Source organism: Phoenix dactylifera, chromosome 10, assembly GCF_009389715.1.
Source record: "Phoenix dactylifera cultivar Barhee BC4 chromosome 10, palm_55x_up_171113_PBpolish2nd_filt_p, whole genome shotgun sequence".
NCBI lineage: Eukaryota > Viridiplantae > Streptophyta > Magnoliopsida > Arecales > Arecaceae > Phoenix > Phoenix dactylifera.
The window spans coordinates 9,107,225-9,134,054 of NC_052401.1; the positions used below are offsets into that span (position 1 = coordinate 9,107,225).

A 26,830-nucleotide genomic window follows, 5' to 3' on the forward strand; every position below is an offset into this window, starting at 1 on the left:
TATTAGAAATCAATACTTGTAATGATTTCTTCTTTTGACTATGTACTGACTTCAAAGGTTTATGATGACATATGAATGAATACAATCTCTTTTGAACACTTTGTGTACATTGCCAATTCTGCGTATGTGTTTCTGTGATTGTGTATGTGATTGTATGATATGCCATAAAAATCTTACCACATACCTTGAGTGTTCAAATTTGATACAAAGAAACAATGCACATAAAACAGGGGGAGCACATCTTGTGATAACTATGTTAAACTAAAAGATAAGTCTGAAATGAATTCCAAAACAAAGGGGGAGTGATATGAATACATTAATAGAAATGACTTGGACAGGGGGAGCACAACTTGAATATCCTTGAGTAAAATGAATGCTGAATTCCACTATAAATTGAGTCTTAAGCACCTAAGGATAATTTGTCCCCTTCATGTTGCTGACAAAAAGGGGGAGTAGATAGTATATGGAATGCAAAATTTATAATAGATATTGAATATGGAGATATTGAAAGGGGGAGTATGAAAGGGGGAGTAGACATGGATATTGAATATGGAATGCAAAATTTTTTAATCATACTCCAAAGTTGAATTAGGAAAGATAAAATTGAAGAATATTGATTTTAAGATAATTGCCCTTCTGGAAAAGAAAGGGGGAGTCAAAAAGAATCTAGCTTTCAATTATCTTTAGCATCAATATTTTATTTTAACTTGATTCAAACTCAGTTCATATGCCAAAATCATCTAAGAACTATAAAGATCAATCTTATGCACAAGGAAAGAACTGAATTGAGTGATGCACATTGTATCTAGGCCAAAATATTATACTTGTACATCCGATCAAATACTGTGTATATGTTTAAATTTCAAATCTTGCATATACTCAGTGTTTTGTCATCATCAAAAAGGGGGAGATTGTTGACCCCCTAATGGATTTTGATGAATACAAAACACTAGAGCATAATTCCATTATATCTTAACAATTTAATTAAGGAATTCATGTGTTTTATCTAGAATATTGTTGAGAAATGTCTAGGCAAGTTCCCATAATTTTTATGAATTCATTGAAGAACATTTTGAGTTAATGAAAAAGTTCAGGGACAGTCGAGACGTCTCCTGATAGTTTCAGAGACGTCTCTGGCACAAACAGGAAGAACTGGCACACTTGGAGACGTCCCCGGCACCTGCCGAGTCGTCCCCGCGTTAGCGGAGTCGACTCTCTCAGTAGCGGAGTCGACTCTCTCAGTGGCGGCAGAAAGGCAGTTTTCAAGAGATATGCGCGAGACGTCCCTACTGTACGCCGAGTCGTCCCCGCAGGTAAAAAGGAGAGTTCCCGAGTCGTCCCCAAGATAGCCGAGACGGCTCTCTCAGGGTTTTCCAGAGAATGGTTTTTTCGGTGATAAGGCAGCGGAGTCGACCCTGAGACAGCGGAGCCGTCCCCATGCATAAAATGCAGACGAGCCGAGACGTCCCCTGAAAGAGCGGAGTCGACTCTCTCAGGGAATTCCAGAGGACATGTCTTTCGGAGATAAAGAAGCGGAGTCGTCCCCAAGGCAGCGGAGTCGTCCCCACTCAAAAAGTGCAGACAAGCCGAGACGTCCCCGTAAAGTGCCGAGTCGACCCCAGACAACATAAAAAGTAAACTCCTGTAGGCGAGACGTCCCTCGTTGTAGCGGAGACGTCCCCGGAGCGCCTGGGACGCGACTGACAGCTTTTCAGGTTTGGTTTAAATTTCAAATCCTTCTCTTTTTGTTTCTAACGGCTATATTTGCTTTTTGGACTATAAAAAGGGACCTCTTAAGTGGTTCTCAACAACTCTTCACCAACCAAAAAACTAGATCATTCAAGAGAGAAGTTAGAAAGAAAAGCTCAAGGGAGTGAGTGCATTCAAGGAAGGAAATCAAGTATTCTCAAGTCTCCCAAGCGATTTCAAGCTCAACCACTCTTGTGCGCTCGGGATTCGAAGCTCACACTCAACCCTACGCGCTCCACCTCGGAAGAATCAACATTTCCCACGCTTCCAACGGCAAAAGGATTCTTCCGGGTTACATTATTCATAATTGTTATATTTGCTTCTTAGAGCTTTTATTTCCTTTTGTAAACTCTTTTATTGTGGTGCTTGTTCCAGTCAAAGGACTTGGAACAAGGGAAAGGCGTCCCAAGCCTAAGAGAAATTGGGGGTTTTAGGATTTGTTGTGAGCCCGGTGTAAAACAACGAGTTGGGTAGTGAACTCGCAAAACTACCGTACTGTAATCTTGGATTATAGTGGAAATTCCCAAAGGCGCTTTGGGGAGTGGATGTAGGAGCGGTGAAGGCTCCGAACCACTATAAAACCGTGTGTTTGTGGTTGTCTCTTCTTATCTCTTTATCTTTATTTTAGTTCACATATTTGTGTGTTTTATTTTTAATTAGGTAAAAAGTTTTTAAAACACCCAATTCACCCCCCTCTTGGGTGACCATCTCTGGGCAACAGATCCGAGCGCTCCAAGAGATGACGCCCCCGAGGACAGTCAAAGAAGTGCAACGGCTTACAAGCCGAGTTGCAGCTCTTGGGAGATTCGTCTTCCAATCGGCCGAGCACTACCTTCCATTCTTTGCGGCCCTCAAGAAGCCAAAGAACTTTTTGTGGTTGGCAGAGTGCCAGCAAGCCCTCAAAGCGCTCAAGCGCCTTCTCGCTTCTCCTCCACTGCTTACGAAGCCTCAGCAGGGCGAACTCCTCTACCTATACTTAGCCGTTTCTCCCGTAGCAGTGAGCTCGGTCCTGGTTCGAGAGGAGAGCAAGCTTCAAAAGCCGGTATATTACACCAGCCGGGTTTTGAGGGATGCTGAGACCCGATACTACAAGCTAGAAAAGACCGTCTTTGCCCTGGTCGTCTCAGCTCGAAGGCTCCGGCCTTATTTTCAAGCTCACACGGTGGCCGTGTTGACCGACCAGCCAATAAAGCAGATTCTGCAGCGATCAGATCGAGCTGGTCGGATCACGAAGTGGGCGGTCGAGCTTGGGGAGTTTGACCTCGAGTATCATCCAAGGCAATCAATCAAAGCCCAAGCGCTGGCTGACTTCATCGTGGAGTGTACCGTGCCAGACTAACCCGAGCCCGCACCTACAGCGGAGGGGCCTTCGGAGCAACTATGGACCTTACATGTGGATGGCTCCTCGACCTCGGGGGGTAGCGGAGCCGGCCTCATCCTCGCCAGCCCGGATGGGGTGATCGCGGAACAAGCTCTGCGCCTCGAATTTTCCGCCTCGAATAATGCGGCGGAATATGAGGCACTCATAGCCGGGCTTAAACTGGCTAGAGAGCTGAAGGTCGAGAACTTGAAGGCCTTCAGTGACTCCCAATTGGTTGTGAGCCAAATCTTGGAGGACTTCAAAGCAAGGGAGCCGACTGCAAAAATATCTCCAAAAGGTGCGACACCTTATTTCGACTCTGGATTCCTTCCACATCCAACATATTGCCAGATCGGAGAATCTCAGAGCGGACCAATTATCAAAATTGGCGTCCTTCTGCATGAGTGAGCTCCCAAAAGCGGCGACACTGGAGTACCTCCAGATCCCCAGCACAGAGGAGCCCGAACCAGCTCTTTGTATCGACGTTGAGCCAAGCGGATGGATGAGCTCGTTAGCTACCTACAGAATGAAGTCCTCCCCAACGATGAGCGCGAGGCCCGTCGAGTCAAGCGCCTAGCCTCGAGATACATACTGTATGAAGGCAAGCTCTACAGAAGATCTTTTACCTCTCCCCTCCTCAGGTGTCTCCGCCCGTCGGAGGCGGATTATGCAATAAGTGAAGTCCACGAAGGCATCTACGGAAACCATTTGGGAAGCCAAGCACTGGCATACAAAATTTTACGCCAGGGATACTATTGGCCAACACTCCAGAAGGATGCGCTGGATTTTGTTCGGAGATGCGTCCGGTGCTAGAGGAATGCCAACATCCAGCGCCACCCCTCAGCCCCCTTGACCTCAATCAGTTCCCCCTGGCCATTCGCTCAATGGGGAATTGATATCCTGGGACCATTCTCCTTGGCGACTGGGCAGAGAAAATTTCTGATCGTCTCCATTGATTACTTCACGAAGTGGGTCGAGGCCGAGCTAGTGGCCCGGATCAGCGAGCAGAAGATGCGGAACTTCGTTTGGAAGTTCATAATCTGTAGATTCGGGCTCCCCCACATCCTCATATCAGATAACAGCCGCCAGTTCGACAATGCTCGTTTTAGAGAGTTCTGCTCGGAGCTCGGCATCGACCACCGTTTCACCTCGGTCGCACATCCTCAGGCAAATGGAGAAACCGAGGTAACAAATCGTACTATTTTGCAGGGACTCAAAACCAGGCTCGACCAGTCCAAAGAGCAGTGGGTCGAAGACCTATACAACGTCCTGTGGGCTTATCGGACTACATTCCACGTACCCACCGGCGAAACTCCCTTCAACTTAACGTACGGAACGGAGGCCGTCATCCCCTTGGAAATCGGACTCCCTTCTCCGAGAGTAGAATCTTATGATGCCAACTCCAGTGCTACGCAGCTCAGGAACAACCTGGATCTCATCGAGGAGACGAGAGAAGCCGCCCGGGTCTGCATGGCGAGATACCAGCAAAAGGTGGCGCAATACTACAACGTCAGAGTCAAACTCAAATCCTTCAAAGTGGGAGACCTCATCCTCAGAAGAGCTGAAGCCTCCCAGCCGACCGAGCAAGAAAAGTTGGCCCCGAATTGGGAAGGATCCTATCGGGTCGCGCGCGTCTAATGACCCGGAGCGTACAAACTGGAATCCCTCGAAGGGACCCCCATTCCACGAAGTTGGAGCTCCGAAAACCTCCGGGTGTATCATCAATAGAACCCAAGGGGTTCTCTGTTCTGAGCATAAGTTTTATTTTCTTCATAGATGCTATAATTAACGACGGACGACGCTGGGCGCCTCGGCCAAAAGTCCGAGATGCAGTTATCGAGCTCAGCTCGATCTCCATCAGCTATCGAGCTCGGCTCGATCTCCATCAAATACCTCGACTAAGGTCGGGATGCCCCGAGTGTCGACAGTGCGTGCCCAGACCCCTCGACACTTCGGAAAGATGGGATAGTACCTTCGCGGCCCCCGTGGCGCTCAGCACCAACAACGGGGTAGTACCTTCGTGGCCCCCCATATGCGCCTCCCCGACTAAGGTCGGGATGCCCCGAGTGTCGACAGTGCGTGCCCAAACCCCTCGACACTTCGAGAAGACGAGGTAGTACCTTCGCGGCCCCCCGTGGCGCTCAGCACCAACAACGGGGTAATACCTTCGCGGCCCCCCATATGCGCCTCTCCGACTAAGGTCGGAATGCCCGAGTGTCGATAGTGCGTGCCCAGACCCCTCGACACTTCAGAAAGACGGGGTAGTACCTTCGCGGCCCCCCGTGGCGCTCAGCACCAACAACGGGGTAGTACCTTCGCGGCCCCCCGTATGCGCCTCCTCGACTAAGATCGGGATGCCCCGAGTGTCGGCAGTGCGTACCCTCGCGATCCCTCCGAAAATAAATATTCGTGATCAACCAAAAGTTCGAAATGCAGCTATCGATCTCCACCAGCTATCGAGCTCAGCTCGATCTCCATCGGCCATCGAGCTCGGCTCGATCTCCATCGACTATCAAAGCTTGGTCTCGGTATCAGATACCTCGATCGAGGTTTGGGCGCCTTGAGGCCTGCGATAGCTCCATGCATAAGCTTGAGGTCATCCTCTACAACGAACTGAGGTACCCCTAAGAGCAATTCGCGGCGCAGGGCATATAACCCCGAGAAGGTACATTCTGATCGGCGCCTATATCTTATTCGATACACACATTCCATTCATTTTTATGTTGGATATTTAAATGAAAATTCCGACCAATATCGGGGTCCTCCGCCGAGCCGATTACGAGCTGAAATCTCGTCGAACCCGCACGCACGAACCCTAGTTCGGTTTTTCGGCAGCTCGACGAAATTTAATCCCGAGCTCGGGGGTTCAACGATTTGGGCCAGAAGCTAGTTACCTAATAAGATGATTAGAGCACGGCGCCCCGCAGTTGGGGCCCCGAGCTCTATGACCGCGAAACTGCGGCTCAAGCTTAAGAACTCGGACGAGCTCGAAAGCCTTAGAGAAATGTTAGCTAAAAAGTGAACTATAAAAGAACTAAAAGAACAAAGTTGAAAAGGAATATTTCCATTCAAAAGCCTGGAGGCCAAGTACAAAATTGAGGTTCGGCCGTGCAATAGACAAGAGCCGACCTTTTGTTACAAAAAAGGAAAGAAAAAGTATAAAAAGCCTTAAGAGGCAGGTGCCGTGGCATCTTCAGCCGAGATCTCTTCGGGCTCGACTCCGATAACCTCGATGGCTTCAACCGCCGGATCTCCCTCGGCAATGGCCCCAACCTCGCCGCCTTCGGTGCTCTCGGGCGCGACCTCGGGGATAGCCGCAACACCCTCGAAAGCGGTTCCCCGAGCAGCTTCTGGGGTAGCCTCCGGAGCTGCCTCTCCAGCCGTTTCGCCCGACCTCGCCCCGAGGCCTTCGACTCCAGCTCCGGGCTGAAGTAGATTGAGATCGAAATCGGGGCAGAGCTGGCGCAGTTGATTGCGGAAGTCGTTGAACCCTTGAATAAGGCCGTTCACGGCTTCCTCCTCGAGCAGCTCTTGAAACTCTTCCGATTCTCGGAAGAGCCGGACGGCATCCCGGGCCCGTTCTTGGGCCTCCTTTTCCCGAGCTTCGAGCTGCTCGGCCTTCCGCTCTACTTCCTTTACTCTCTGCTCGCGGATCGCGAGCAGAGATTGCGCTTCTGCCAGGCGAGCCCTAGTGGACCGCAGCTCTGACCTGGTCAGAGCATGGGCGGCCTTCTCTTCCTCAAGCCCCATGTGTAGGAGCTTGACTTCGTTCTCGGTGGCCCCCACTCTAAGCAAAAGCTCCTTCTTGTGGAGCTCGAGCTCCGCCAGCTTTCTCTCGGCCTCTTCTAGTGCCCGTGAACTCCGACGAGCTCGTTCTTTGTAATCTGCCCCGAGCGCGATCAGTGTCTCGATCTCGTGGAGGTGCTGTAACCAAGACAGAAATTAGGCCGAGGATAAAATTACGGTATAAAACCTAAAAGCGTAAGGAATAAATAACAGCAAATAATGAAGACCTACCCGAATAGCAGAGAGGCGAGTTGACTCCAAAAAATTATTCAGGCTCATGGCCTGAATTTTTGCCCTGTTGGCTGGAAGAAGCGCGACGCGGAAAATCTGCCGCACCGTCTCAACATTCTCGAGGGCTGAGTCGCCCTCGAACACCATCCATTCCAGAGCGTAGGGCCGCCTTTCTTGTTGCCCTCGTCCTCTGGTGGGTCGGAGAGGCTGGGCCTTGTCGCCTTCAGCGAGGGCGGCCTCACAGCCCCTCGGCTGCTGCCCGACTCGAATGCCGGGCGCTCGGATCGGACAGGCGGCCGAGGGGGGACCTGCGAGATTGGCGTCGGGCATGCAAGCGCCGTAGTGGCTCCAGCCGAGCTCCCAGGCTCGGAGCTCGAGCCTCCCCTCCGAGTAGCTTCGGAGGACCCAATCTGGAGAGCGCTCTTCTCGGCGGCCCCGTCAGCCGAGACCTTTGCCTTCTTCTTGGGCTCGAGCGGTTCTCCTCCAAGCTCGGTAGCCCTCTTTCGGAACCGAGCGTACAAAGCTTCGCTCTTGGTCACCATTTTCGCAATATCTGCAAGGACGAGCAAGATAAGTTCGCAAAATATTACGAAGAAAAAGAAGGAAACTTTTCTATTACTACCCTTACCCTGAAGACACACCGAGCTCAGACCGACATTGACTAGAGTGTCCTCGCTCACGAGGCCGCTCAGAAGAATACCATCCCCGAGGCCGCGAACGGTGTTAAGGATCCCCTGCTCGCGTGTAGAAAGCCTGGGGAGTTTGTTGGCGGTTCTGAGCCAGCTCTGCCTCCACCTAGGGTCGAACCCCCACGTCCGCTCGAAACCCAAAAAGAAAAACTTTTTCTTCCAATCATGAATGGACGACGGAGCGCCCTAAAAAAGCGGCTGACCCGCCGAAGGCAATATAGAGCCACTCCCCGTCTCCCGGATTGGACTTCAACATGAAGAGCCGCCGGAAGACGTTCACGGAAGTCGGGTTCCCGTATGCCATGCACAGGGACAAGAACCCGATAATCGTCCTCCATGCGTTCGGAGCAAGTTGCGCTGGGACGAGTTGGTACTCCCCGAGCAACTCGTTCACGAACCCATGGAGGGAAAACCGTAGGCCGGCCCAGAGTGCCTCCAAGTACACTCCGATCCGACCTACCAGGGGGTTCGTTATCCGATCCCACAACCCAGCGGGTTCCAAACGGAACCCTCGTCGAGGAAAAAACCACTCCTCGGCCATCTCAACCTCTAACTCACTTATCGTGGACCCGATTTCAGTTGGACCAAGACCCATTAGGAAAAAGAAAGAAGAAGAGGGGAGAAAAGAAGGGTTCCGAGCAATGAAAAGAGGGACACCTGTGGGAGTTCGCCGAAGGTAAGGAAAGATGGCTGCTTCGGACTGGGAAGGAGATGGGAAGAAGATGAAGGCAATGGGAGAGAAATTAAAGACGGCCAAGGAGGGGTTTATATATAGACCCCTCCAATGACTCAGATCCGCTCGGTAGAGCGCTCCTCCCTGTCCAGATCACGACACGTGTCAACCCAGAAAATTAAGGCGCGGCATTCAATTTGGACCGACGCTTCGGAAAAGGAGACGCCTCGTCGGATCGTGTAGCCCCATCATGAGCTCACGATGCAGGAACGCTTGGAAAATAGGAGGTACTAATGATGAGACACTTTGAAAAAGAAGGGACGCCGTCCACCTACTCCATTAAAGTATCTCGAAGCGTACGATAATTCAAAATCCCCCCCCTAATCCACTTTAAACTACTTCCCGCGCTTGAGCCTGCGAGCAGCTCGAGCTCGGAAGTCGGGGGTAGTGTTGGGGGAAAAAAGTTGTATCCGAGCAGGAGGCGACCGAGCGTCCCTCCGAGCAGGAGGCGACCGGTCGCCCCCTCCGAGCAGGGGGCGACCGGGCACCCCTCCGAGCAAGGGGCGGCCGAATGGATCCCGACTTAAGGGCTTGAAAGTGCCCAAGCGGCTCCTCCGACTAGGAAGCATCCGAGCGGTAGACCGCCATTATCGTGCTCTCCCACGAATCGTGCCCTGTCCTTGCCAACAATTGTATGGCCTTCCCAGACATTCAGCTTACGCAACAATTAAAGCGTATGGCCTCTCCAAACGCCTAGTTCACTCAACAATCAATGCATGTGGCTCATGTGGCTCACTCAACAATTAAGGCGCATGGCTCCTGTTGTCTACAAATGTTTAGCTCCACACGGCAAACCTGTTTGGCCATAAACGACAGCATGGTTTCGTAGTAATTCAAAGACTTCAGCCTGATCTCCTACGAAGACATCATTGATTTACACGATCGAGCATTAACTTTCACTGTACGTCCAACCATACGGCAGTGCCTTCGCCCTGTCGCATCACAGGTAAACCCGTTTCCCCTATAAATAGGGAATTCCTGAGGGGGGGAAGGGGGATTTTTTCCTGACTCTCTGACTTGAGCTCCGCTCTTGCATATCTTTGGGCCATCTCTCTGACTTAAGCATCGGACTTCTTGTAGGTCTTCCGGAGGACGCCGCACGTCGCCGGATCGCCGTCGTTCGCCAAGCCTTCCCGGAGCTCCTCCTTCCTGGCCCAGTGGTCACCCCTGGGTCGAAATTCCAGCAACAGGCATGACTTGCGATTATTTTCTATAACACCATGAGGATTCTTGTCTTTATGGGCTCGTTTGGTTCGCGAAAAAAGAAAGAAAAAGTATGGACAACGAGAAAGTAAAGAGATGCCTTTTGTTTGGCTAGAGTTTTCAAAAAATAGAGACGGAAAAGTTGTATTCTCATGAGAATATGATTTCCACGTTAGTTTTTTTCATAAGAAATATAAAAAAGTTACTTTTTCGTAAGCCGGAAATCGAAATATTTTTTTTTTTCAAAAAAGCCCTTCAGTTAGCCTTATTTGATCCAAAGCATTAAAGATCTAATTTTTATTAAGGATATAACAAAAATTATACAACTTTTTCAGAAAGTGAATAGTCAACCAAACATAAGCAATCTGAAAATCTATCAGTTTTCCACGGTCAACCAAACATGCCAAAAGTACTTTTTCAAGCATTCTTTTTCTAGAAATGTGCTTTCTAGAAATTATATTCCTATGAGGAAAAATACTTCTCACGAACCAAATGAGCCCTATGTATATTTTTTCTCTGGGATTTAGGCTATTAGTACTGCCCTCGAAAATATTAAACTAACACCAATGTAAAGTTATAGACAAAAATTGCAAAAAAAAAAATGGAGATAGTGCTTGATTGTGCTTAGGAGTGCTGGGCTCCCACGTAGGAAGAACTTTGTGACATAACCTTAAAAAATTAGGATCTTTTGACTATGATGTTTTTTTTTTATAAGATCTTTTGACTAGAGTTAGCAAATCAGCAACATCAGGGTCATATTTATAAAGAGTCCAAATGTATTAACATGTCTATAAAAAGGGAAATCGATAAATAGAAACAACCAGGGAAAAAAAAAAGATAGAAGAAGGAGAGAGAAAAGAACTATCAAAAAAAATGTGAGGCTAAATGCTACAAAGTCACTAAAGAATTTGCATTTGGTTGGCAGTATAAATATATATTATATTTGCTAACTGATCTTAACTATGTGAAAATGTTTAAGCATTTCTTATTTATTGGTTCACAAAAAACATATGATATTTCACAAAACATTCACCAAGTGGAAAATGTTATGGAACGAAAAAGTGCATGTACCTGAGTCGAAGAAAACACCAGCTAATTTCTATAACTTTGCAAGAAGAAATTGTTACATGTATGCCCTATAAGTCAATCTGGCTGACACATTATTAATTCCGGAACATAATTTTGTACTTGACTTTATTATTAATGAATAATAAATAGGCATCTTTTTCATTCATATTGTTTATGTATCTATGAATCGTCCAAGGAATTAATAAGATGATGATACATATTCTCAAAAGTTGAGAATTTGAGCCATGTATCATTGGTGATTAATTTCTAAATGCTCCTGATCAATGGATCATCACGAGGACGGTGGTCGATCCGATGAGATTAGTGCACAGATCGCTTTCCTTATGGATGGACGAGACTCGAGTTCACAGTGTAGAGACACTGAAGTGATAGTGCAGGTGCTTGTTAGAGAACAAGAGTATTGAGCGTGACCAAGACAAGAAGCCACTTGGATGTCTATCCATTCGTCAGTGACTTACTTGATGTTGCAGTAGTGTGACTGGTCCTTTGACCTGCGGTGATTCGACTACTCACGTGAGGTTATTGTAGTTTGACTGCACATATACATGGTCTCTAGTCATATGGGTCCTTGTAGTGTAGATTGGCTGCAGTAGGTTCACTGTAGGAGTAGGGCATGCACCTACAAGAAATCTATCGACCTTGATAGATAAGGAGTGATCTTATGTGATTTATTAGACAGAGTTCGTAAGACCTCGGCCAGGGCAGTATATACAGTGGAGAAAGAGTTTTTTCCACTCTCGAACTCAAGTCAAATAAATCTACACATATGACAGACGACAGTATTTGACGAGTTATCCATGACCTCTATTCTGTAGGGATCCACGATAGAAGGACTGTATTATACGATAACTGTATCTAGAGGTTCATCATTCCATTCTACTGGGTGGCCACTACATGCTGCTAGGTGTCACTGATGGATGGTGAGACTCACAGGGACCATTTTGATGGTCGATGATCCCTGGTGAGCTGAGTTGAAATTGTTTCAACCCATTGAAATGAGTTTTCAATGATATTGTGATAGAGATTGCACTATATCTCACTACTAGTCAGAATAGAACCTATGGGGTCACACACATTAGAGGTATTGACCGATCCGATGGTTAAATTGTGATTAGGAATCACAAATAATCAATTTAATTGATAATTGGTTAACCCGCTAAGAGTTAGTGAGTTGAAGAAGGAATAACTGCAATCGGATTGCAATTTAATTTAATTAATTGAACTTGATCACGGGTCCTACTTGGAGTAGGATCCTTGGAGTCCTAATTGGATTAGGATTTCAAATTAAATTAGAGTCCTACTTGGAGTAGGATTTCTAAAGTCCTGATTGGTTTAGGGCTGAAATTTAAGTAGTCCGAATTAGATTAGGAGTTCTTAAGTCCTAATTAATTTTAATCTAATTAATCCAATGACTCCTAATTAGATTAGAATTGAAAAGTTCAATTGAGTCATGGTTCAATTAAATCCTAATTGGATTAGAATTTGGAGGAAATTGAAATGGGTGCACATAATCCTATTTTGAATAGGATTAGACCCATGCATTAGACCCAAACCAAATTACCACTTAATATGATTAAGTGGCTACTTAAAAGGGATAAGAGGGAGGGGCGTATGCGTGGAGAAACCCCTCCTAGCTAGATAATTTAAGAGATAAAGATGAGTTCCTAGAAAATAGGAACTCACCCTTATCTCTTAAGGGATTAAAAAGAGGAGGGATTTCGGCCCCTCCTCTTCATGCTTTTCCTTGGCATTCACGGCAGCAAGAACTCCCTCCCATTCCTCCTTTCAGCCGCAAGAGAGAAGGGAAGAAAAGAAGTGTGGCATGGCCCTCATTCATCTCTTTCCTTGGTTCCAACACGGAGAAAAAGAAAAGGCTGCGAAGAGCCTTATTTTCTAAGAAGAGGATATCAGCCATCAATAGCCATCTCTGCAAGGAAGCTAGCACTCCGAGAAGATCCAAAAGCTTCAATCGGTGCTTTACTTCGTATGGATACCCTAGAGATTGGACACGTGTGCGGCTTCCATCAAACCTTCAACAAATCCACATAAATTAGATTTGCAGAGACCATCTACCCGCACAAGGTGAAGATCTGATCTTCTTAATGATTTAAAAATAGTTTATAAAAATTTAATCCTAATCTATCTACAAACTAAGTTTTATAAGCAAGATTGATGGGTCGGATAATTATTTGCCGATCTTACTTGTACAAAGTTCTCCGCACTGGTATATTAATGATACCAACATTAACATGCTGGTCATCATTAAATTTTTTGACTTAATATACAATACATACTAATTATGCCAGTATTAATGTGCCTGGTGATTATTAAAGACTGGATTGAGGATTAGAGATTAACAAATGCAAGGCCTAAGTTATCATCCAGTACTGTTTGAATTTCAACGGACCTTGCATTCTGAGCTTACTTGGCCCTGATCCATCAACACTTGATGCATGCCAAAGGCTTTCTAAAATCTGGATTGATTCTTTTGGGCTATATGAGTCATGTGGTCCACGCCCACGGTTAGGAAGAAGAATCTGGCTGGACTAGCAAATTGGGTTTCCACACTTTCTTGAGCTTCTTGCTGACAAAAGTACCATTATATCTACATATAAAATATTACTATGAACATCAAAATTGAGATGAGTACTACCCATAGTGTAGACGATCGAGGCCAGGTATTGAGATTAGTACAACTCCGGATGGCTTTTGAAGCAGGAAACAATGAAAAATTTTACATCAAATGGTGAGAAATTCTTGATGTCAGGTGCTCGTGGAAGAAAAGGCAAGCCAAATCATTACAAGAAGGTAAATCCACAGCGAACTTTTAGGAGCCCCAAAGAAATACCAATAGTAAGCTCCACTATAGTTCTGCTCCTGTGGTTGCGATACATTCTTGCACCACCAATTGGTTTAGTATAATCTTCATGGTCAAGCTGAGACTTTGTATCTCGGCAAAGATAACTGCATCTCAGAAATCATTCACATAAGACCCTGAAACCGGGTTCAGAAAACTATAGATTAGTCTGAAGCTCTAATAAAGCATGGAGAGCTGATCATTTCAAGCACAAATAAACAAAAATAATAAGCGGTTGTATTAATTATGAAATATACATTACATTGAACTAATGCGAAATAATTTGAATTAAGGAAGAACCAATAATAGAAACTTTAACTTTTTTTTTGAAAAAGACAATACTTGCTGCTCCAGTGAAGCTGATACAAGTTTTCTAACTTCTAGTCATCTCCAAAGAATAGCTTCCAGAAGAAGCTTAGTACAGTGTGATCTTGCAAACTCAGCAGTCCAAACAAAAAATAACTGAGCTTAAAATTTGATTGCATATTGATTCAGCCAATAACTATACCATCTATGTTGCCATTTAAAAGTCAGATAATGACAAGAATGGAGAAAGTTCAGCCACTAGAACCAGAAACTGCATCATTGAAAATATTAGATTATCAGATAAATCGACACAATAGGGATAACTAATTCTCCAAAACGGAACATTAAAATGATGAAATTGTTAAACATATGGAAGGACTGCTCTATCAATTTTATGATGTAAAATTTAGTCATAACAGTTCTCAAATATTGACTTGGCTTAATAATACCACAAAAATCTGGGAGAAAGGGACCAAGCAAAAATTTAGGGCCTGTTTGAGAAACCCAGGAGGCTTGGGCTAGATTTTCTACAAGAATCGGGCTTGTTAGCTTGTCCAGTTCATTTTTTTTAAAGACCCTGAGTCTTGGCCGAAATCCCATCTATTAGCCAGTTGGACTATAGGATGAACAAAAAGACCTATAGAGGTCTTTTATTTCTGCCATAGGATTTGGGCTAGAGACCAATTAGGTTGATATGAACTTTACTTAAATAGACCGTGTAATCTATGATCCAACGGAAAATCCAGTCCAATCTTGCTGGATTTTTCAAACAGGCCCTTACTGATGTAAATTATCGAAACCTAATAATTAGCTGTAACAATTCTCAAATATCGAGTTGGCTTGGCAACACCAAAAAATCAAGGAGAAAGGGGTCAGGCAAAAATTTACAGATATAGATTCTCAGAATCTAATTTGACTTAATAACATGATAGTAAGTCAGGACAGGGGCTATTAAAACAAAAATGTAGTGATAAAAACTCTCAAAATCTTACTTGGCTTAATACCAACAAGGTCAGGTTTTATGGCAGCAAGCTAAAGAACTTGATATTCTTCGCCCTTTTCTGAGATGTAAAAAATTTGTTTTCAAATAAATAACAACAGGAATAGAAGAGCTAAACCCGATCAGATAGCAGGTTACAACAGTCCAAAATAATAAAAGAAATGAAGCAAAGATAGGTACATCAACAGACAGATGACAAGCTTTCAGAACAAACAACAGAGCATTACAAAATCCAAAAGAACAATATGAAGCAAAAGCCTCTCACTTAGGATACAAAAGAGAAAAACCTCAGCATGAAGCCAATAAGAGTTCTGCCATCTGCCAACACAACAAAGTAGAAAATGAAAAGAATCTCCATATGGAGAACGCATATGATAACCCAAAAAAAAGCTGGTTATCAAGGCTCCAAGGGTCATACTCACCCGATTTTCTATTTGTACAATGACATGCTCCAGAATGAGCATGACATGCAAAAGCAAGCAACTCCATGTTGTTTATATCAAGGTTACCAGTCATTTGCTCATTCTTTAATAGTCAAGAGTTATGATGTCCATGCCGTTTACCTTAATGAATCAGTATTTTAATTTCTTCTCCCGTGTCTTCTTTACTTCTTATATCTATTTAGCTCATGGAATCAAAGCACCAGACATCTAGAATGGCATGACAAATGTCATCATTGCAATGGTAAATCTAGTCCATGCCTTGAATTAAATCCACAAGGAGTAACTTGACATAAATCTACCAAAGAATTAATGTTTTGAATGTTCCTAGACTACTATAGCAATTTTGAACAATGAAATTCAAATATGTGAATGCATCATTGATAGCAAAATCCCTGATATGATTTTAGAATATGTCGGAGGTCTGATTAGTGCATATGGTGATCTCTCTCTGTAGAGGAAGAGAATACCCAACAAATGGAGTAGCAAGTTAACACTCACAACTAACAAGGAAACAAGAATCTAATCCAACTCAAGATGGCCTTTACAATAGCTAGGAACTTTTATTTATAGATGCAGAAGCCTCTTGAACCTCCCATAAATAAGTTCACGTTCATTCTTAGCCAAAAGATGAAAAATATTTTACAAATATGAAAAATAATAGTAGAAGAAAATCTCGTCACAACATGCTAGGATTTGATAATATCTCCAACAATAGAAAGTAATAATAGAAAGAATTTCCTCATGATCATATACAATTTTGGTAATATTTTCAATTGATTTGGTGTAGTTCTTTCAAAATTTCCTAAATTTGATGTCATCAGCCTCATATGATCAGATCTTTCAGGATTTATTTTCCTAATCTGCATTTAGCCAACTAAATGCTGACTTATATCTGAATCAACTATCAAACCCCTCTGCACCCTGCCTTTGATGCACACAAGGTCAAGTACGTCTCGACTAGGTCCATAGGCAGGGTGCAGAGGGGTTTGATAGTTGATTCAGATATAAATCAGCATTTAGTTGGCTAAATGCAGATTAGAAAAATAAATCCTAAGCTTCCTCAAGATTAACTTCGATGGATACGTATTGGATGGCGGCGGAAAAGGTGGTGCAGGCCTTGTGATCAGAAGCCAGGACTCTGGAGTAGTGGCAGCTGGAGGAAGCTCGATTTTTTATATCTCGATCTCTGGGGCAAAGCTGAGGGCAGCTTGGGCTAGTGTTAGTCATGCTTGGCGTGTGTTGAGGGCTAACGCCATCCTGCTAGAAGGTGACTCAGCCACTGTAGTTAGTTGGATCCGAGGGCGCCCTAGGGAGGTGCAGGCCACCACCCCCTACTTCAGGGCATTTGGGGTATGGTTGGCAATGGCATTACTTTCGGGGCAAGGCATATCTACTGGAAGGTAAATGGAGCTACGGATTGGGTGGCTTCCTTCGTGGCAGATCACTCGGGTGGGGCTCTTTGGACGAGTGAGGGGGAGTTGCCTCGCGCGCTTCGAGATCTGCTGTATTTTGATCTTCTTGGATGTGTTCATACCAGAACTGTGTGAGTCGTTCGTTGTAGCAAAAAAAAAAAAAAGAGATCCAAGGAGTGGCCAAAGTTTTGATGACATGTTTAGAAAATTAAAATCTTTTAAGAGCAGTACTAAGATATTGTATGCTTTCAAATATCGTCTAGGAGGCCAGGATTTCTGGCAAACCTTTATATTTTGGAAGTCCTCAATGTCAGAAATCCTACAAATAAAGGAATGATTTCTTAAAACTGCAAAAATATTTTCAAACATCGCCTAAGAGACCAGGATTTCCGGCAAGTCTTTATATTTTGAAAGTTCTTAATATTAGAAATCTGACAAATAAAGAAATGATTTCATAAAACTGTAAAAATGATAAGTGATACACTTATGTTAAGATGTTAATCGAAAATCAACTTCTCTTTCCGATGGATTTCTCAGCAATTTTCTTCCTTGTCCTAAATTCCTCATTTTTTTTATTATTCTTCCTCTCACCATTGTAATTTATCCATGATTTATCAGGCACACAACTAATGCATATACAAGAGAAATGCTTGGTGATGATTGTTGTTTCAATAGATAGGTACACTTATATTGTTTCTCCGACAAGATCTCTTGTATATGCATCTTCATCCCCATAATTTTATAGTGCCTTTGGTCGTGGCGCAGTTATTAAAGAGAATTTTCCAGCAATGGATCGAATACAAGCTAGCATAGCCTGACCCTGAGTCTAATTCACCATCCTAGGATTGAGTTCTGACCATAAAATGCAACTATCATGTTTTGATGGAAGGAGCATTCAATACTTTCGAGGTTGGACGGAGGCACCTTTTATAGTTTGAGAGTGAGTTGTAAATCTTGGTGATAAGGCTTGCGATCTTCAATCTAAAATATTCGGTATAAAGATCAAGATAGAATTGTTGGCTTTCTCAATTGCTTTCTTGATCGAAAAAGCAGCCTCTAGCTCCCATCTCAGTAGCTTCATCTTCTTTGGGAGCTGATGATGCTTCTTCTGCTGAACCGGAGGAACAAAAAAGCTGACCTGCCTTAAAAAAATGCAAACATACCTTTCTAGGTGGGGTATTTAATCCTTAACTTCCTTATCTTGCACGTGATACCATCTTTGTTTTTCGATTAACATAGGATTCAGATAGAATCTTCAACAAAGAATAAGAATCACCACAAGTGAGATATGATGAAGGTTTGCTAAACCGGTACTAGAGTTCGTACTGGCCAGTGACCTGCTCAATATAGTACGAGTCCATACTGTGCCATTCTGGGGTGTACTAAGAATAGGAAGAGAGAGGGGGTGAGGGAGAAGGAGAGAAGAGAGCGAGGGCGGGGGAGAGGGAGGGAGGGAGGGAGGAAGGAAGGAGGAGAGAGGGCTGGAATTCGGAAAGGAGGGCCGACGTGGACTCGAAGAGGGGGGGAGAGAGAGAGATGGAGAGAGGGAGGAAGGGAGGGAGGGAGAGGGAAAGAACCCTAACCCAAACCCTTGGAGAGGGAGGGGGAGAGAGGGAGAGGAAGGGGGCTTACTTAGGAGCGATGGCATCGATCAACGAAGAACGAGAGCGAATGAGAAGCAAATGAGATGTTTTTATAAACGACGGGCTGAACCGACCCGAGTGGCCGAACAATCTTGGGCTGGCGTTGGTACAATTTGATATAGACTAAACCACCTACTTCGGATCGGTTCGACAATCACTAGATATGATGGATGTTCCAGACAAATCCAAATCTTCATCTCTAAATTGCAACGCTAATCTCTAATCATACTTTTGGAAAGAAACATTCAAATATGTAACACACTAAAGATTTTTTTTAATTAGAATTGTATCAACAAATAATCTCAAGCAACTAATAGAATCACATTGCCTTCGAGGTTAATGATTTATAGGATCTGCTATGTACTAAATTCTAAGTTGCTTAATATTAGGTATTAGGTTCATTTTCTCAATGAAGGTGATGGGCTACCAATCTTTTCTCTCAAAAAAAGAAGTATAAAATGTCACTTGCAACAAACATAAACATATTTTTTGTAAAGATATTTTACAGATAGCACAACCTCTTGCATTTGCAATAACCTTATCTCTTTTTAGTTTATAATATTAAGACAAATACGGGGATATGCTATATTTTTATATCTAGCCATGGACTTATATGAAATTTCAACCGACTAACCATGTTATTATTTTTCTTAAAACTTTAAATCAAAAGACAAATTACACCCTAATCTATCATTTTCCCTTCCTTACCGCTGCTCTCCTTCATTTAGCAGCAATATGGAGCCATAGCATGTCTCAACCTACAATAAAGCACACTTGAGCAACAGGACCTTGGAGTCACTCTATTTAGTCACCATCACTGAGACCATAGCCAGCGGCTACCAGGAATATGAGCTTTTGCAAGACCAGGCTAGCAAGTCGTAATCTTATCTTGATTAGTAAGGAGAACAAAAGTATGACAAAATCATAATGTCTTTGAAATTTATTACAGATTATTAACTTAGAAAGTGAACAATTTAGTGTCCACAAACCTAGGATCTGTGCTACGAACATTACGAATTACCCGAGGAATAATACACCACTGCAAGAGACAACAAATCATGTCGCAATCAAGAAAGAAGAAAGCATGTTAACAACGTAAACTCACTTCCAAGAATTAATTTTAGGTGTTCATTTTACCCTATTGTACTTAGGAATTGTACCATGCTAGTGGGTTATCAACATGGTACAAGAATTTCTACCTCTCTACATTATATGTGTGCTCTATATCAAAACATAATGCTTTCCTACAAACACATACAGGCCAACTCACAGCAGAAAGGAATTGTAGCACATTTTACTGTTTTAAATATAGCGATCCATATAGACAACCTTGGTTTCTACTCTAAATGGTCCAAACTCTTCCTGGTTAACTTTTTTCTAGCTTTATAAAGACTTGGAGGATCAGTCTACAAATTGAACACGATAATAATAAAAATTTGTCATTTTACATTAGAGAAGCTTAAGGCTGTCGTATCCCATAGTATATTCAATGGTATTACCTATAATATGAGCTTCTTATAACAAAAGAACTCTGTATATATCACTTAAAAATATGTTGATGCAAAAATGGTTACATATCCCCTAGCAGTTTTTTTATATGAATTTTAAGCTTTTTTTCATTGTGTACTGTTGATGTTTAAATTAGTTGTGCACTGCTACTTTGTATTAAAAATTGAAGTTTGGGTGATGCACACATTCAACAGCACTAAGTGAAGATACCTAAGATGATTTAAATTCATAAATTTCCATATAATTAGTTGAAAACTATATATGTTTAATAACATATTTATACATTAGTCTGAAGCAAATAAAATTAGTCTATGTTATAAAGGAAAGTTATAATGTAGCATATCTTGGCAACCCAGTTGCAAATCTTTTTACAGACTCATGTCTTTTGTGCCACTGAATGCCAAAGGGCAGCAGAATTCATCATGATAAGAGTACCATGATAGCACTGGACCTACATGGGCATGATACGTGACACTTTAGTCCTTGCTCTCTTTTCAGGCTCAAATCAAGTGGCAAGGTGTCAAAATCCTATCTACCAGAAACATAAAATGTACATCAAGTTAGAACAAAGAATGACGGCCATGAATGAAATCCGAACAGTTGTCAAGGGTACTTAAACTTAGATAGTCACTCTTTTACTAATGATTTTAGGGAGCATACTATGGCATTTAATTCTTGATTTCATGGAGATTTGAAACATTTTTTGTATTTATTAGTGAGTTACTTTGGCCCAAAGTTAGTCATAGTGGGAGCTTATTTTCCTTAGTTTTAAATTGTCACCAAACATTACTTAAAAGCAACAACCTATATGGTCAATATAATACCTCACCTAAAGGGTACGCATGCTTACCTGCCAACTAGCCTTATAGAATACATAGCAAGCCCATCTCTAGACAACTGGCCTTACTGATAACATGGCAGGCCCTTGCATCATCAACTTTATTCATTCATAAAAAATAGGTGGATAAGCATGCAGATCATCATAAAAAGGTTGTTTTCACAAATGATGGTCGCTGCTAAATTGATAAATCTTTAAAGTGATTGCAGAAATAACTATTTTTCCACTATTTAGTAACTTCTGCTTGATTTTTCTTCAGAAATTGAGTTGATGATTTTCCATATTGGTAAAAAATGGTTCCATGTTTTATCAATATTAAAACTAGAATTTTTCACGAAGATTTGAGCGGTTTGTCACTTAAATACTGATGCACCGGATTTTGTAACAGCCATAAATCTGGATACTTAACTGAAATTTGCATCAAATAGTATCAAAACAGAAAGATTTCTCACATTGATAGCAAGGTTCAAACTTTTTACCAAAAACATGATGCATATGGTACACAACAAGCAACTTCAACAAGGCATATAAAAGGCTGCGAAGGAGAATGTGCCCATTAATACTATGGAAAAGGTAAATGAGCTCATAAATTGAGTCAACAAGATGATGGCTATGTTAAGAAGGATAGATGATTTCATGGCCATACATGAAACAACTTTCATCAACAAAATATAAGGGGACAAAGTTTCCAGAAAAAGTTGACTATTCCACCTAATCTGCAAATGCAATGACTGTGATATCATATGGCTGATTATAACTTTCATATAGCACCATGCTGTTCTGGTTCTTAATGCCTATCAACAACTTTTAAGATTACAGGTCAGCATACAAACAAAATGGATTATGGAGGACAGCAAAACTCTAAGGGGGCTCTATAAGGAGAGGTACTTGATTTGTATTCAAAGTTAGAGACTTGAGGTAACATGGATGGAGGAGGTGAAAAGAGATATGAAAAAGCTTGAAAGAACACCAGGGGATGGCCCTAATTTGCTTGGCAAATGGATCCATAAAGCCAACGCAAACTAGTTAGGATAAGGCTGGATAATTATAATTATGGAGGACAGCAGAATTAAACTTGAAAATGGAGCCTTAATTGCTAGGTGTTGCTAACCGCTATAAGATATTTCTGACTGCAAGTTGACAATTCAAAGATATCTAATTGTAGGTCATCAATACATACTTTAGTTCTTAAACTGGCTGCAGGTCGAAACATGATAACAAACCTTCACATGAGTTACCAAAGGCTATAGAAACATAAAATGGAAAAACATGTGAGAGGGGAGTTAAATTGGAGGTGGACGATAGGGAAGACAAATGTTGATCTTTCTCTTGATTGATTGATAACTGGCTTACTTAGTGTCAGTGAGCAGAAGAAATGTGTAGTTTTGCATTATAAAGTCAACATATGTGGTGCAAAATACCAAATTAAATCAAAGTTCTGGATAGCAATGAATTGTCACATGGTATGAGATGAACAAATTTCTGAAGCAAAGATTTCTTCACACTCGTCACAGAAATTACAAGATAGTACTGCAAATATATTCTAAAAGTTGCTTTCTGAGAACGCTATCCCTAAAGCTTGTTATACCTGATGAAAACCTAAATCTGTAACTAAACTTGAATTTCCCTATTAAGCATGTAAACTGATCTGCAATTCAAATTCTACAAGCATTTAATAAACAACCAGTCACAATGTTGAACAGCTAATCAAAACAAGTTTACTACACCCAGATTTAGCAAAACAATGTATTAGTAAATGGCAATTTCTCCATTATCTGGGCTCCAATACCCATAATGGAGGCATTGGTACATTACAAGAGCACTTCAATGGCATTAAACCATCCAAGTCCCTTTTTTGGTGTGTTACAGTTCTTTTACTTTTAGTTGTTTAGCCCACAATTTGGCTTTGGTCATGCTCGCTTTCTGCCTAGATGTCTTGTTCAACAATGGGTTGTCTTACAACATTTATTTTTCCACAACAGATGGTCTTATAACATAAACAAGATGCACCTCAAGAAATATTTCTTATGCTCAGTCTCTCAAATTATATGGTGATATTTACCTTCTAGATGATCCAACTAGTGCATGATAAAAAATTCAAATTGTAGATGAAAGGATGTTGTACTAAATAGTGAATAATAGACAAAAATACTAGGCCAGAAATACAACATGATAAGTCTAACACGCAACTAGTGAGATGGTCTCTGGGAGGTCCTAGAAAAGTGGAAAGGAAATACCACACCAGGGAAAAATAGTTCCCAGCCCAAGCTAAATCCAAATTCCAACAACCACTCACACATGACTAACTTGAAAATCAGCAATTATTCAATCCCCCAAATCCTTTACCTTCTTTTTCTTTAACTTGAAAAGTACCCATGCTGATTCCCAAAAATTTCTGTCCAAAAGAGAGAGAGAGAGAGAGGACAAACATGTGGGAGACTCAAAATAAATTAAACTAAAAAATTGTTTAAAAAAATCCTAGAGGCTGCTAAAGGGTTCTTGCCTACTCAACAAAGAGAAAATCTTTTTTTCTCTCAAAAATGTTGACAAATTCATAATTTCCCTTAAAACATCAAAGTGCAAACTTTTATCCATGGAAGGAATATTGATAGGACTTCACTGAGAGTTTGTCCTTGGCTGCACACTGCCAAAGTATGCTCTCACTCTTAAAAAAGATGCAGTCAGCATTTATGAATGATGGAGAAGACAATTAGCAAAGAACAAAAGGCATAAGTGAGATAAGAACGCGAATTAGGAAATTCTAAGCCTTAAAAAAGAAAAAAAAGAAGAAAGAAGAGAGAAGAAGATGGTGATGAGTTGATATTATACCCTTCTTCTGGAAAGATTCTGCCTTTCTCATCACAACATTGCCCCCTCCTAAAGCTTAGGGAATAGCATGAGTTAGATTATTTGAAACAGCAATGGTGGAAATACAGCAAGCATTTGGACCGACAAAAAGGCATCATGGATTGTACTATTACAAGTACTAATTGAAAACTGAAAATCACAATCAGGACCACCCACCCTGTAAATGTTGCTAGCCAGATTATCAGCTTATTAAATGAGAACATCGACCAAGGGGAATGGTGGACTGTATGTAAATTTTGCACAGAAAATATACAGTAGAATGATTATATGCTGTGAAGAAACAAGGAGCAGATATATACTTTATACTTTGAGATGTCATTTTTGGGGAAAAACAACAATGAGATACCAATGCATTTTGCATGGCACTCATTGGACTTCAACAGATTTCTAAGTTCTTGTCACAGGCCAAATCTTTCTCTTGCAATACTTGCATCATATTTTAATAGATAGAGAGAAAGCAGTGGAGAATATGAACACCATAGAGGCAGATACTGGTTCAAAGCTTCCTATTCTACCTAGACTCATGTCAATGGAATATGATAAGTACTTGATCAATTGGCATTTCAAGTAAGAAGTCTTGGAGTAACAATACTATCACTAATCTAATTTAGAAAGAGAAAGGCAATCCCATTTACAATATTCTTGAGAATTTAGGAACAATGCAGCAAATACATAGGCAAACAGCAACGCTCATGTATGTAAAGACTGTATAACAGTTCTGCTGAATATAACTCAGGTAGCTTCTTCATAAATAGACTATCTAGATCCTGAGAAAAACTATTTACCTTCTCTAGGAACTAAAGGCTGCAAAAATTACAAGAACCTTCAAAGCAACATCTGAATTGCTGCTTTCTCCTACCAAGCATAATTGATGTTGAACTCATGTGCTACCAGGAGCATCATTACCCGCTGCTGGCTTGTGATTTAGATAACGTATGACAGCATCTTCAACCCTAGTTTAATTCCACATGTAAAGTTATTTGTTAGTGAATGGATATGAGAAACACACTTGGAAAGGGATAAAAGTGCATAAATTAAAAATCTACCATGGTTGGTTATAGAAGTCAGAACGATGTTCCCTTTCAGCATTACGACTTGCTTCCCCAGCAACAAGCTTCAAGTCCCTACTCTGAGAAGCAATCAAAGTATTTATAAACTCCACTGGAGATTGACTGAACCCAAGAAAGAATGCCCTCCTCCTGCGGTGCTCATGAATCTTCTTAATAGAAGCACAAATGACTTCATCACAGGCCTCAATTTCTTTGTGTTTCTCTGTGTTGGCAAGGAAGGCTGACGTTTCTCTGTGGAGTGGGAAAGGAACATCAACCAGCACATCATAACAAGCATTGCTCACTGCACCATTCCCTGAAAGCCTGATCCTATGCTCCAAATTAATTGGTCGTGGAGCAGACAAATGCTGCCAGATCTTCTGTGACACCATGGCAAACTTCATCTTGTCTTCTCCGAACACCTTCTTCAAAGGTAGATCACAAGTAAAATAGGAGGGATCGCTTGGGTTCTGCAACTTCTTTGCCCTGACATATTGCCATATCCCAGCGATAATTCTGGCACGTGTATCAACCTCGATCCCAAGAACCTCCATCAACGCAGGTGACAATTTAAACTTTTCAGGGTTATAATTCATCTCCAGCCTTATACTGGCAGTGAACTCCTTGTCTCCTTTCCGCTTAACCTCGAAGCCCTCTTGTGGTGCTGGTGAGCGTGAATTCTCCCATATGATTGTCGGGCTTTCCGGGTAGAGTGTCGGGTCCAGAGCAATACTAATCCTCTTAAAGAAGGATGAGAACTTGGGGTACATGGGATTGGGCTTAGGCAGCCCACTGGCAGGATCGGAATCCACAGCATCCTCTAATATCCTACCAATGATCTTCAGTGACCACGAGGGGGGCTCAGAATTCTTTGGTTCAGGAATTGTGCGGGTCTGGTTGGTGAAAGTATTGAAGACGTAAATCCTGAGGGTCCTCTGCATGGAAGGAGGGTTTTTTAAGGCTTCCTGGAAGTCAATCTTCTTCCTTGCAAGTGAAGCATCAATCCGGGCCTCGAATTCAAGCAACTGGGTGTAGAGGGCGGATTCAGGCAAGAGAGCAGCGACCCGGTCAGGCAGCTGCTTCTCCGGTAGCTTCCGCTTCTTCCTCCGGCCAGCCGGGGTCAGCTCGGCAGACTTGATGCTAAGAGTAGCAGCACCAGGGGCGGGCGCCGGTGGGCGAGCAGGCGGCTTCTGAGGGGGTCTTTTCGCGGCCGACGTGCCTGGGGTGGAGAAGGAAGGGGAGGGGGCTCCGACGGCGCCGAGCACGGCGTTTCCGAACTGGACCTGGAACGGGGAGCGGACCTGGGACTGGAGCGGGGTCTGGCAGAGGCCTTGAAAAGGGGAACCAACTGGCGCCTGAGGCAGCGAAGGTGGGCGGAGAAGGGAGGACTGGTTGGCCGCCGGCGAGCCCATTCCCGGGTTCACCAGAGGCGAAGGGCCACCGATTGCCCTTGATTGGTTGTTGCTGTTCGACGCCATTCGATGCAACAACAGAAAACCCTAGAAAACAAAACCCTCCAAATCCCTTCTGAAAAACGCTACACTAATCGATCGGAGAAGAGATGAAACGAGATTGCACCGAAGATTACGAGGAAAAAGCTCACCTTCAGGCGGACGCTTTCAGAGATTGGTGGTGGTTTGCTTCGGAGAAGCGCGGCCGATCTACAGCGAGAGTCTTGATGGCTGTGGTCTATTGCGCCGCCTCCGTGGCGTCTGGCGGACCGATGATGCAGAGCGATAGCGACCACTGACAGCGGAACGGCTTGGCCGGCAGCACATTTCTTTTGGGGTGGAATTTGGGTTGGGCTTAACCCAAATCCGGCCAGCCTAAACCTGTTAGAGGGGTCAAGTACGTGGGGACGCCGAAAGAAGTGGACATTGGACAGGGCGTGAGATAAAAATAAATAAATAAATAGATAATAAAGGCTGATGTCAAGATTTTTTTTATCAAATATATATATATATATATATATATATATGTATATTTATAAAAAATAATATTTTCTCGTACCAACTTTTATAGAATTAAAGGGTCGGATGATTAAACTTTATAACTATAAAATCAA

The 26,830-nt window shown here is 42.8% G+C and overlaps 1 protein-coding gene across 6 annotated transcripts; it reads right to left on the reverse strand.

Annotated features, from left to right (window-relative positions):
• Positions 1-13,382: 13,382 nt before the first annotated feature.
• LOC103695897 (SWI/SNF complex component SNF12 homolog) lies at positions 13,383-26,601 on the reverse strand. Of its 6 annotated transcripts, XM_026800705.2 has the most exons (5): positions 24,763-26,543; positions 24,502-24,669; positions 14,996-15,064; positions 14,206-14,274; positions 13,383-13,834 (listed from the first exon to the last, which is right to left on the reverse strand). In XM_026800705.2, the coding sequence occupies exons 1-2, from the start codon at positions 26,241-26,243 to the stop codon at positions 24,597-24,599; spliced, it is 1,554 nt and encodes a 517-aa protein (XP_026656506.2). In that variant the 5' UTR covers positions 26,244-26,543; the 3' UTR covers positions 13,383-13,834; positions 14,206-14,274; positions 14,996-15,064; positions 24,502-24,596. The 6 variants fall into 6 exon arrangements, with proteins under 6 accessions (XP_026656506.2, XP_017695817.2, XP_038986912.1 ...); XM_017840328.3 differs by lacking the exons at positions 14,206-14,274; positions 14,996-15,064 and having other exon boundaries at positions 24,763-26,264; positions 26,369-26,601; XM_039130984.1 differs by lacking the exons at positions 14,206-14,274; positions 14,996-15,064 and having other exon boundaries at positions 24,763-26,292; positions 26,369-26,542.
• Positions 26,602-26,830: the final 229 nt, after the last annotated feature.